The 12,720-nt window shown below is 45.0% G+C and overlaps 1 protein-coding gene across 4 annotated transcripts in view; it reads right to left on the bottom strand.

Moving 5' to 3' along the window:
• LOC107374641 (NLR family CARD domain-containing protein 3) overlaps window positions 1-12,720 on the bottom strand; it is a 60,183-nt gene that overhangs the window by 25,848 nt on the left and 21,615 nt on the right. For all 4 annotated transcript variants that reach the window (XM_070543779.1, XM_070543780.1, XM_070543778.1 and 1 more), the window contains exon 8: window positions 6,504-6,677. In XM_070543779.1, coding sequence (XP_070399880.1) covers window positions 6,504-6,677 — 174 coding nt within the window. The remainder of the gene's footprint in view (window positions 1-6,503; window positions 6,678-12,720) is intronic.

Here is a 12,720-nt window from a genome sequence, read left to right as displayed (position 1 = left end):
GGTCCCTGAGGTCCAGTGATCAAAGCCTACCGGTTGTGCAACGCACCAGGCTAAAGACCAAAGGAGACAGATCATTTGCTGCTGTGTCCTCCAGACTCTGGAACTCTCCCCGCCTGAGCCTGAGATCAGTGGACTCAGTGGTCTCCTTTAAAAAGCAGCTGAAGACTCACTTGTTCAAGCTGGCTTTTGTATGACCTTCTTCAACCACTCTCTCTTTATTCTGCTCTCCCCACCTATTCCACCTTCCTCAGGATCCACTGATTTCCCTCTTTCCTGTTCACTCTCTCTCTCTTTCATAACATTTTTTTCTTTTAAATCCCAATCGTCTATTTTTGCTCATTTTAAATATATTTTTAAACATTTTCTAAATGCTTGTTCATTCTTTTACTTTTTTTTGTTTTTGTGAAGCACCTCGTGATTTTTATCTTGAGAGGCGCTAAAGAAATGATATTTTCTTCTTCTTCTTCTTCTTCTTCTTCTTCTTCTAGTCCACCCCCGAGGCAACCCAAGCACCTCCGTCAACAGCCCCCCGGTCCCAGACACCCCTGTGAACCCACCTCCAGGGAACATCCGGATACTCCAAACTCAGACCCTCCACCCCCTCACCCTCATCATCCTGCAGGACAATATCAATGGTCCCCCATCATCGCTATGTGATGGAACTGATCAAAGGAGCCCATAGAGATTGATTTGAAGTGGAAGCAGAGGCTATATCAAGTGCAATATGATCTAACAAAAGATTTCTATACTGGTTAATGCAGTTTCTCTATTTTTCCAATTCAAGAGGATAGTTTTCTTAGCGATGCATATGGCAGTCAGAACAACATGACCCAAAGATGTTTCAATCGGGACATTGTCCAGGTTTCCCAGTAAACAAAGAGAGGGGGTGGTTGGGATATGACATTTCAGACATTTTGCCAGATCCTCACATACTCTACCCCAAAATTCCTGGACAGGTGGACAGGACCACAGTGCGTGAATGTAATTGTCAGGAATGTTGTTTGTGCAGTGTTACAGGTGTCAGACGACACAAACCCCCATCTTGAACATCCGATGACCTGTATAGTGTACTCCGTGTAGAATTTTGTACTGAATTAATTGTGAATTGGGGGTGTCTGATCATTCTAAAAGTTTTTAAACAAGTTTGGGACCAGAAGTTCTTGTCAAATCTGACTGATAGATCCACCTCCTATTTTTCAATAGGGATTGCTATTCTATCGTCTATTTTGGACAGTGTCTTATATACTTTAGACAGTATTTTGGGGGGTTTGAGATTATAGAAGTCGAATACCCTTGGTGGTGTTTGTAATGCTATTTTATTGAGCTTAAATTTTTGTTTGACTACAGATTTAATTTGGTGATATTCTAAAAAGCTATTCTTACCCATTCCAAATTGGGAGACCATTCGATTAAATGGGATGAAGTCCAATGCTTCATCTATGTGTTCCAGGTATAGGATCCCTTTATTTTTCCAGTCCAGAAGGTTCATCATTTGGTTATTTTGCAAAATATCAGGATTATTCCAGATAGGTGTGCGTCTATGTTGGGTACTATTGGTTAACGAATAATTTGTAAGCTTTTACTTACTTTTTGGATTCTTCAATAAAATTCGTAAATATGGAAATATTTACCGATTTTATTACGTAAATAGGATATCCGGAGATAAACTCGGGGCACCACCCTTTGAATTAGAAAGGGAAATGAATCAAAAACCTCTTATCAATCTGGTCTAAACGTTCCGTGAATCTTAACGAGCTGCAGTTAAATTTCATACCACACAAGCAAACTCAATCTGAGGCAAAAATCTTAATTGGCTATACATTTATTAACTAATATCTTCACTTCAGCTCCTTCTGAAGCAGACCGCCAAACAATATTAACCAACTTATTTTATCAAACAAATAACAAGTGGTTAAACAATGAGATGATAATGTGAACAATCTGAGGTGGTGTAATCAAAATGGAGGGGTTCTGAGAGCCCAAAATGGCTGAGCCTTTGTTCTGCTGACCACAGAGATCAAACCATTTGTGTGTGTGTGTGTGTGTGTGTGTGTGTGTGTGTGTGTGTGTGTGTGTGTGTGTGTGTGTGTGTGTGTGTGTGTGTGTGTGTGTGTGTGTGTGTGTGTGTGTGTGTGTGTGTGTGTGTGTGTGTGTGTGTGTGTGTGTGTGTGTGTGTGTGCGTGCGTGGGTGTGTAAGCTGAGACCCTCAGTGAGGTGACTTTTTTTTCTCTCTCCCCACCACACTGCAATCAGTGTATGTGGGGCTTTCACCTTAAACTTTGCCAAACACCTTAAAATCCCAGTGAAACTTAGCCAAAAACACTTTGAATTGTTTCTCAGTTCAAGGAAAACAACAAATCAATCAAATTGAATAACTAAAAAGCCTGTCCAGCCTGGCCACAGCTGACAAACACTCCAGATATTAAACAGTTAAAACAAACGGACCTTACTTGGAGTTCCGATGGCGTTTTTGGTACGGAAGATAGAGACCGTTTTCTATTTTGAAGCAAATCGCGCGGTGTGACTGCTTATTCTGAACTATAGGAGAAATGGAAGAAGAAGTTAGATAGGGGGAAAAAAAGAAAAACTCTTCTCTGAGCGACTTCAAGGTGTCCCTTGGAGTCACGCTGAGCCAGACGATGATTTTACGCTACTCCTCCGCGGTTCGGCGTTCCCACACGTCCGAAGCTGCAGCAGCAAGCAATCTCTCTCTAACATCAGCCGAAGCTGAGAACAAAGAGGAATAGGTTTCGTTTCTGCTGGGATTTATAGATTTTGCTGTCCAGCGGGAGAACTCCGTGTGGCTCCCGCACATGCGCAGAACTTGTTTCCGGTATTTGACGCCACTTCCGGGAGCAGGGAATCCTGGGAAATGACGTTGAAGCTGGCGCTGGAATATATTCTGCTCTTCAGAGCGCAGATGACACAGTCTTTTGGAGAAATTACTGCATAGTAATTTCCTCATGAGGGCAGACCCTCAACATTCCCCCTTTTGGTTTCGGGGATCGCGCCAGAGCTCGATCGTCGGAAGCACAGATGGGTTCGTCCCTCATGAACGTTGGTCGACTTGATCGTCGGAAGCACAGATGGGTTTGTCCCTCATGAACGTTGTTCAACTTGATCGTGGGAAGCACAGATGGGTTCTTTCCTCATGACCGTTGGTTGACTTTGGACACCTTTGGTCTTTGTCTTTGGTCTTTGTCTTTGGTCTTTGTCTTTGGTCTTTGTCTTTGATCTTTGTCTTGGATCCTGGTCAGGCACAAAAACAAAAGAGGATAGGAAACGGGATAGTCCCCACGTGCATAACGAGGAGGAGCCACCAACGCAGGTGGTACGCAATGATGTCGTCATCCTTGCAGGAGGTAGCAATGTAGAAAGAGGGAGGCCGGCGGGCGGTTGACTCCATGAGGGGACAAAAGGGGCAAGGATCAGGCAGTCCACAGTCCATGGGGACAAGGGGGACAGGGATCAAGCAGTCCACAGTCCATGGGCTTAACAGGGGCATCCGTGAGGGATAAAAGGGCATATCACCACCGGCCATACAGTTCAGTTCATGGGGCACGCGGTTATGTACGAGGTCCATAGTTCGCAAACGCTCATTGACCTATGTGGTCCCAAGATCTGCATGGTACTAGTGAAGACTCTGTCATTTTTAGATACTCCCACCATGCTGCCAGAGAGGTGCTGATACTAATACTTTTGAAGCCTTCATGTTTTCTTATGCTTGAGCTAATAAATGGTAAGTCTGAAAGCTCTGTTGTATTGCAAAGTGTCTGTTCTATATCTAACTAGGACTCATCTAGTGGGTTATCTTGCAACCATGTTGGTATATATTGCAGCCTGTTGGCTAAGAAATAATAATAAAAGTTGGGTAAATCCAGTCCTCCTCTGTCTTTGGTCTTCTGAAGCGTTTTTAAGCTAATTCGTGGAGGTTTTTCCTGCCAAAGGAATTTGGTAAATGAGGAGTCCAGAGATTTAAACCAGTCAGTTGGAGGTTTGTTTGGGATCATCGAAAATAAGTAATTTCTTCTGGGTAAGACCATCATTTTAATTGTAGCAACTCTCCCCATGAGTGATATCGGTAAGGATTTCCATCTTACATCATCTTCCACTTTCTTTAAAAGTGGGATGTAGTTTTGTCACGTTTAGGAGCAGGAGGTTAGGACCCAAGATGCAGAACCCAGGATGACAAGAGGCAGGAGTGGATATGTAAGTAAAAATCCTTTATTTGGAGGAAGAACAAAAATAAATCCAAACGGCAGGTAGCCAAAATCCAAAAATCCAGCGAGTCAAAAAGCACAAGAGGGACGAGCAGACTGACAGAACAAATAACGCTGACAAACAACAATGGACCGAAAAGAACAATGAGACAAGGAGGGCTTATATAGACAGGGAGGAGCAATTAGGGAAACAGGAAGCAGGTGTGTGGAGTGAGGCTGGAGGGAAGGCAGGTGACAACAGTTATCTGGATGGGGAAGAGAACCAGTGGAGGGCAGATAAACCTAACACTATATAAAACACAAAACTAAACCTAAAGACTAAGGGAAGAACTCACACAAACACATACACATACTGAGACACACAAACTATGAACTGGGGAACAAGAGGCTGTGGCTATAACTTAAGACACACAACAAAGATGCAGACAAAGGACACATGAGGGCGCTAAGAGAACACAAAAGGGAACCCAGAGAGGGATGGAGAAACATTAGGAGACACATGGGGAAAGACGCAGACAAAGGACACATGAGGGCGCTAAGAGCACACAAAAGGGAATCCAGAGAGGGATGGAGAAACATTAGGAGACACATGGGGAAAGACGCAGACAAAGGACACATGAGGGCGCCATGAAACACAAAAGGAGAACCTGGAGTGGGAACTGGAGGGCTGGGGAACAAAGGGACACAGAACATGACAAGTTTAGTTTGGTTAGATCTGCCAACTTGGGAGAGACATTAATTCCCAGGTATATGATATTCCCTGACTCCAATTGTGTATTAAGCAAATTGACAAAAGAGAAATTAATTGGTAGAACTGTGGATTTTAACCAGTTTATAGAGTAATCTGAAACTCTTGAAAAAGAGTTTATCAGTTCTACTGAATGGGAGAGAGAGGATTGAGAATTCTGGAGAAAGAGTAAAAGATCATCTGCATAAAGACTGATCTTTTCTTGTCAGAAACAAAAACACGATGAACTGACGTTTAATATTTTATTCAGTAAAAGTTTTTTTTTTACTTTTAAATGTAAATAGATGATTTAGTGTCCTTAGAGTCAATCCTTTAGTTGTCCTCCAAATTTCCATCTTCTCTTCCAGTGTTATGTTCTGTGTTCCCTTGTCTTTATATGGATTTATTCCAGTAGTCAGACCATCCTTCTGGTTTTTCTTTATTGTTCCCTAGTTTATCAAGTGTTCACTTGATTTCATTATTACTCCTCCTATACTTGTTCACTTCCAGTCTTTATCATTTTCTGTTTGTCACTTTTTCTACAGAAACCAAGTTTAAATAGAAGTACTGCCTCATAGTCATTACTGAAGTATTAATGTGGTAAAGGTAAAGTGATGTTGTAAGGTAAAGTGTGCTCTAGACGACCCTCCTCTGGGAAGAAAAGAACCAGGAGGAACTGAAGATCTGCCCGAGCTGCAGCCTGGTGGGAAATGTATCCAGGTGAGTTGTGCTAACCCCACTTACTTTGTGTATTGTCGGTGGAAAAGACCTAAACATGCATCCTGATAAGACACTTGTAGTTTCTTCATCACAGCCTGACTAGAGCTGCAGCACAAGTGGGCCGTATAGAAAGAAGTTCAAGAGGAAGGACAAAGGGTCACTTTAAAGTGGTCTGAGCACATGCTACAGTTACTGTACCAGAGTGTTAGCCTGCATGTACAGCTCACAGCACAGTCTCTTTACATCCTCATCATCACACACATCACTTCTTAGAATGGACCCAAATATTTGACGTTTCTCATCACATCCAGGACTTGGTTCATTAAATAAGAGATGCAAAGTTCAGCTTCTGGTCCTCGTTAGCTGCAGGGTTAAACATGAGGTCACACTGTTCACCATGGAGAAAAGACCCTGAGCAGCTGCTGCATGCCAGCACTGTAGGGACACCAGACCACTAGATCGCCTGCAGACATTCAATCATTTACAAGAAGGTGGTCCACCAAGTGTCCACTCTAGCATTCATTCAGTGCATCAGACACATCATCAAGGTTCAGGAGACAGACTCCACCATGTCTGACTCCATTAGGTACAATGAAGACTTCAGAGACTTCCATTCCTCACTGAACCTGCATCAGTAGGTGAACAGAAACTTGTTTTTCTTCTAAAAGCTATTATTTTTTACTTTTGGAAAAACTGAAAAGTTTCAAAAAAGTGAAAGTTCAGATTGAAAGTTTGGAGTAAAAAATTTTTTTGTAAATAAATAAATTCTGAAGCATCAGTGAATGATTTTAGTTTGTTAAACACAGAAAAACATTCAACAGCTGCAGAGAACTGACCTCAGAACCTCCAGTCTGCAGTCTGGACTCTCCAGGAAACCACAGAGATCCTTCACTACAGAACCACACAGGTGGTTGTGACTCAGGTCCAGTTCTGTCAGATGGGACGGGTTGGACATCAGAGCTGAGCCCAGAGAAGAACAGCTGATCTCTGACAAGCTGCAGCTCTTCAACCTGAATAAAGAATAAAAGCAGAGAGCTGAAGCCAACAGGATGCAGGTTAAAACAGAAACATGAACTAGATCATTGAACCCTTGTATTGTGTTAGAAAGCCGTTTACACCTGTGGTGTTAGCGAGTCCATTTGGACCCATGATTTAAAAATGCTTGAAAAGGCTTAAAATCACCAGTTTTCTTCAACTGTTGTTTTTCAGCTAATTGCTGGCTTAGTCATATAAATGGAACCAGTGTGTGAATTGTTTTTTAGTTGGTTCGACAGACACAGTATTTTGAAATATAACACTTGTTTTTGACTGCAAAAACTGTTTAAATTCACTAAATATATTTCTTTTTCTTATAGAATGAGTAATAATAAACTATAAATGTGTTATAAACTAATATTAGAGTACACCTACCCAAAAAAATTATCCTTTTTTTTCACTATTTAAAATGATTAACAATAGTGACATTTTTGGTATTTCGGGTCAAAACAAACCCACATAGATAAATGGTAGGATAAAGACAACAAGTAACATTTGTTTTTCCACAAAACCAACTTTTATTTAACCATTAAATGAACAATGATAAACAACACTGTGTGTGTGTGTGTGTGTGTGTGTGTGTGTGTGTGTGAGTGTGTGTGTGTGTGTGTGTGTGTGTGTGTGTGTGTGTGTGTGTGTGTGGTGGGGGGGGGGGGGCATAAATGATCCTCAGAGGAACACATAAATATTTTTTTTCTTACAGATTTACTCTCAGGTGGAGCATCAAAGCATCTGCTTTTAATGTCACCCCTGATACTTAAAACTTTATTGTTATTGTTTTGAATGCTTTGTAATTCCGACTAGACACGGAGACAGAGGTGAAAGAGAAAGGAAGATACAAAAGATGGGGAGAGGTTGGGGGGGGGGGGGGGGTCCACAAAAATAAACAATAATGAACAAGAGTCTGCTTCTAGATCTACTGAAAGAGAAAGAAGAGAAAAAAGGGACACACAACAAAAGGAGCAAGCTGTCACCGAGTCAACCTGATGGTGAAATATACAATCAGCATTGTTTAACTGAACAATCACATGATAATAAATCACAGTGCATTTAGTGGCAACGACAGCCTTAAGACATGTGTTGAACGTGCCCAAGCCCATACTTATGAGAGCACCATGTGAGCACCTGTGTGTGTACACGCGCTTGTATATGTAAGGTTTCTCTATAAAAGCGTCCAATAGAGAGTGTGAGGGACCACAGATCTGCCCCCCAAAAATGTGTAGGAGACGGAGGGAGCTCCAAGTCCCAGAGACCCAGGCGCTGCCCCAGAACACAGGAACCCCAAGGAGACTTCAACCAGAAAGGCCCCTGCCCCCCTCGAGAGGCACAGAGGATCGCCCTGTGGGGCCACAACCAGCAGCCGGCAGAGTCCCGGGAGACATCAGCGGCAAGCCCACAGGCCCGCCTGCAGCCTCCCAACCCCTAGCCGGCCAAGCCTGGGACCCAGCGACCCGGGACCCAGGGGTGACCACCCCTGCCGGGGACCCAGCAGAGCCCAGGGACCCAGACCCCACCAGACAGCCACCGGGATTGATCAGTCAGATGCCAAAAATCTTAAATTCCCTGACCCGGGAGCCACGAACATTCAGGCAGACCAAGGCACCACACTCCACACCAGGTGTGGCAGGGGGAGGAAAGACAAGGAACTATATCATCAAAAGAAGTCCCAGGAGAAGGGAGGAGTCAAAGGCCCCACCTGATATATACAGTCATACACAAACACAGTCATGCACTCCCTCCCTCATGCTCACACATACACGTACAACCAAAGACTTACAAAAATGCATGCCGGACACCCACTCATGCTCCCCATACACACCCTATTCACTCTGGTCCCGGTACTGCTGCACATTGGGTACAACCATTACCGGTTACCAGAGTTTGACCCTTTCTGCTGGGGTGCTGATGAGCAGGCTCCCCTGCCCAAAGCTGAGCACAGCAACCCACCACCCCAGACCCCAACTAGACGGCCAGATCTCCCTCCTAGCCTCCAGCCCCAGGAAGCCAAGCAACAACAGAGGTGTGCTAAGACCCCTAGTCTCCCTCCGCCTGCTCCAATGTAGTGTTAGTGTGTGTTGAAGAGGTGTATTCCATGGCTGTGGTGAGCGGGTAGTGCGGGCATCGTCTGGCCTATGCCAGCTGATGCCACCGCACCACCCCACTTGCACCCACAGCCCTTAGTGTCTAAGAGCAGTTTAAAATTGGAAGTGGGCACCGGCACTCGGGATGAGGCTGAGAAATCCCCCTGCCAACTGCCGTTGAATGTGCTCACTCCCAAGGCCCTAAGTGTGTGTTTGCGTGGAATGTCGTTGGGGGAAGTGTTTAAGGTGCAAATAAAATTGGGGGGCAAGCTGCCACAGGAATGCGGAAATGGGGTCCATACCCACACTCCCTGACTTGTCTACCCCCCAAGGTCCTATGTGCATGTTAGTGTGATGATGTGATGGAGCAGGAGGAGAAAAACATGCAGGGATGGGGAGGAATGGCTGGTTGGGCTTAGCCCTCCAGAGAGCCAGCTCCCCCACTGGCCCCAATAGGCACATCTGTTGCCAAAATGCCACCCAGGTTATGGAGACCCCAGCCCATCTTGCCAGGGCCCAAAGTAGCAGCATTGCAGACCCTCACGGAGTCCGAGGGCACCAGCCCAGCCTCATCCCAGCACAATATCTACGCCCATCCCTGCATTTGCACAACTTTCAGACTGTATAAGACATAGGACATCCAGGTAAGGTTGGGTCCTCCCCCAAGGGGCCCCACTCACAACCGCCAGTAGTGCTTAGACTATCAAAACCTGGATGGCTGGGAGCTTTCTTCAGCTGAATGAAGATAAGACGGAGATCCTCATCTGTGCCCCAGACAAGCTGGTTCCCAATGTCAGAGACTCTCTTGGTCAACTTGCGTCCCACACCAAACCTTCTGTCAGGAATCTTGGCGTGACCTTTGACCCAGCTCTCACCCTGGATTCTCATGTCAGTTCTCTTGTTCGCTCTTCCTTCTTCCATCTCAGGAACGTTGCTAAGCTGAGTCCCATTCTGTCTCGCTCTGAACTTGAGACAGTTATCCACACCTTCATCTCCTCACGCTTAGACTACTGTAACTCTCTTTTCACGTGTCTGAGCAGAACCTCCCTGAACCATCGACAGGTGGTTCAGAATGCCTGTGCTTGGCTTCTGACCAAGTCCAAACACACCCACATCACCCCGCTTCTCCTCCAGCTTCACTGGCTGCCAGTCAACTTCAGGGTTCATTTCAAGATCCTGGTTCTGGTCTATAGGGCCTTACATGGACAAGCACCATCTTACATTGGTGATCTCCTTAGTCCCTACACCCCCAGCAGGTCCCTGAGGTCCAGTGATCAAAGCCTACTGGTTGTGCAGCACCAGGCTAAAGACCAAAGGAGACAGATCATTTGCTGCTGTAGTCAATTAAATGGGATGAAGTCCAATCCTTCATATGTGTGTTCCAGGTATGGGATCCCTTTATTTTTCCAGTCCAGAAAGTTCATCATTTGGTTATTTTGCAAAATATCAGGATTATTCCAAATGGGTGTGTGTCTGCATGGTATTAGTGAAGATGCTGACATTTTTAGATACTCCCACCATGCTGTCAGAGAGGTGCTGATACTAATACTTTTGAGGCCTTCCTGTTTTCTTATGCTTGAGCTAATAAATCGTAAGTCTGAAAGCTCTATTGTATTGCAAAGTGTCTGTTCTATGTCTAACCAAGACTCATCTAATGGGTATCTTGATATCTTGGTAACCATCTTGGTATATATTGCAGCCTGTTGGCTAAGAAATAATAATAAAAGTTGGGTAAATCCAGTCCTCCTCTGGCTTTGGTCTTCTGAAGCGTTTTTAAGCTAATTTGTGGAGGTTTATCCTGCCAAAGGAATTTGGTAATTGAGGAGTCCAGAGATTTAAACCAGTCAGTCAGCTGGTGGTTTGTTTGGGATCAAACCATTCATGGAACTTCCGGTTGAGTGAACGCTGGCGCGTCTGGCTGCCGCTGCTCGCCGGCAAACTTTTTGTGTTTTTACTTCTTTTTTCACCCGAGTCATCTGTGCAGCCCACTCATTTAGATTTTATTACTATTTTCCTCCCGCTTACGGTCCTCAACCTGATTGCCATATCCCTGAGTCAGTGAAAACTAATTTTCACCTCCATGCTCAGCTTGCGTTCTGGTTCCACGTCACCACCTCCCTGCTCCACTCCATAATGTGGTCCAGCAGGATTTCTCTGTGCCTCTCACTGGCCTGGATCATCCTGTCGCTCATTCTTCTGTCCGTGGATGGCCTTCTCCAGTACTCTGCGGCGGAGCTCTTCAACCTCCGCTTTCACTACTCTGGATCTCCACCACCAGCTCTGTGCCTCTTCCCTGGCATTACCTTTCAGCCTTGCCGTCAGTATATCCATCGGGGGTCCCGGCGGAACCTCCATCTCGACGGCGCCAAAGGAATACCCTCCTTCTGGTCCATGATTCACCGGCGGCTACCCAGGAATACCTGCCGAGCTGTCAACTCCAGCGTGTTGGCCCAGCTGGCTAGTTGGGCTAATGCTCCTGTCGCCAGGGACTTCCACACTGCTAATTTTGGTCTTCTCAACATTTGCTCCCTCTCTGGTAAATGACATCTCCTCCAAGATACCATCAATGACCATAAGCTAGACTTTCTTTGTTTGAACAAAACTTGGCAACAACCCGGTGATTTCTCACAACTCAATGACTGTACTCCTCCCGGATTTGTTTACATCTCCAAACCACGTGGGTCAGGCCGTGGTGGTGGTCTTGCGATACTCTATCGCGAGACTTGGAAGGTCCTTCCCGTAAGCCTTCCTCCTCTCACCACTCTGGAATGCCTCGCCTGTCAACTCTCCTGCCCGACCCCCACAATAATTGTCACTGTTTATCGTCCCCTCAAGTTCAGCCCTGAGTTTTTAAATGAACTCTTTGCTCATTTATCCCATCTGTCCGCCCTTTCCCCAAATGTAATTTTACTTGGTGATTTTAATATTCATATGGACAATACGGCCCTCCCCCTCAGCAAAGACTTCTCCTCATCTTTGGACAGCCTCAGTTTTCATCAATATGCAAATTTCTCACTCACATTAAAGGTCACACCCTGGATTTAATCTGCTGCTCCGGCCTGATCCCCTCCAACTGTACAGCTGACCCGCTCCCTTTCACGGACCACTTCCTCATCTCCTTTTCTGTTCCCCTCCGTCTCTCCATCATCAAGTCACCCCATATCATTTTGTTTCGTAATATTAAGGACATTGATCTAGCCTCCCTGTCCTCCAGTTTTGTCACCCTGACCCCAAATTTGTCCTCTACTCCCGATGATCTTGTCATTCAGTACAATAACGGTCTGGTTTCTATCCTTAATTCATTTGCTCCCATCAAATCCCGCTCTGTATATTTCACTCGGTCTGCTCCATGGTTCACCCCTGCCCTACGCTCCTTGAAAGCTACCAACCGGAGGCTTGAAAGACTCTACAAGAAAACCGGTCTCACCATCCATAAAGATTTATATTCTGCTCAGATTTCTCTCTACAAGGACTCCATCTCCCATGCCAAATCACAGTATTACTCCGGTCTCATCTCGTCCAACTCCAGCAATACTATGACATTATTTTCCATCATGAACAGCATTTTTCAGCCTCCCGACTCCTTACCCATCCATCTTAACTCTTCAGAAACCTGTAACTCTCTCCTTCAGTTTTTTAATGATAAGGTCAATAGAATCCATTGCTCTTTACCTCATTCCTCCCCTCCCTCTCCTGATTTATTTGAACCCTCCATTCAGTTCTCCTCCTTTGAACTCCCCATCCCTCAGAACTATTAGATTACATCACCAAATCCAAACATTCCACCTGTCAACTAGACCCTATTCCAACAGTTTTAGTTAAATCCTGCCTTTCCTCCCTGCTCCCTTTTATAACAGCCATTATTCATTCCTCACTATCCTCTGGTACAGTCCCCTCCCTATTCAAATCCGCTTCAGTCAGCCCTATTCTAAAAAAA

Source organism: Nothobranchius furzeri, chromosome 13 (assembly GCF_043380555.1).
Source record: "Nothobranchius furzeri strain GRZ-AD chromosome 13, NfurGRZ-RIMD1, whole genome shotgun sequence".
Classification (NCBI taxonomy): Eukaryota; Metazoa; Chordata; class Actinopteri; order Cyprinodontiformes; family Nothobranchiidae; genus Nothobranchius; species Nothobranchius furzeri.
Note: the sequence above shows the minus strand (reverse complement) of the source record. Positions and strands in the feature narration are given on the sequence as shown.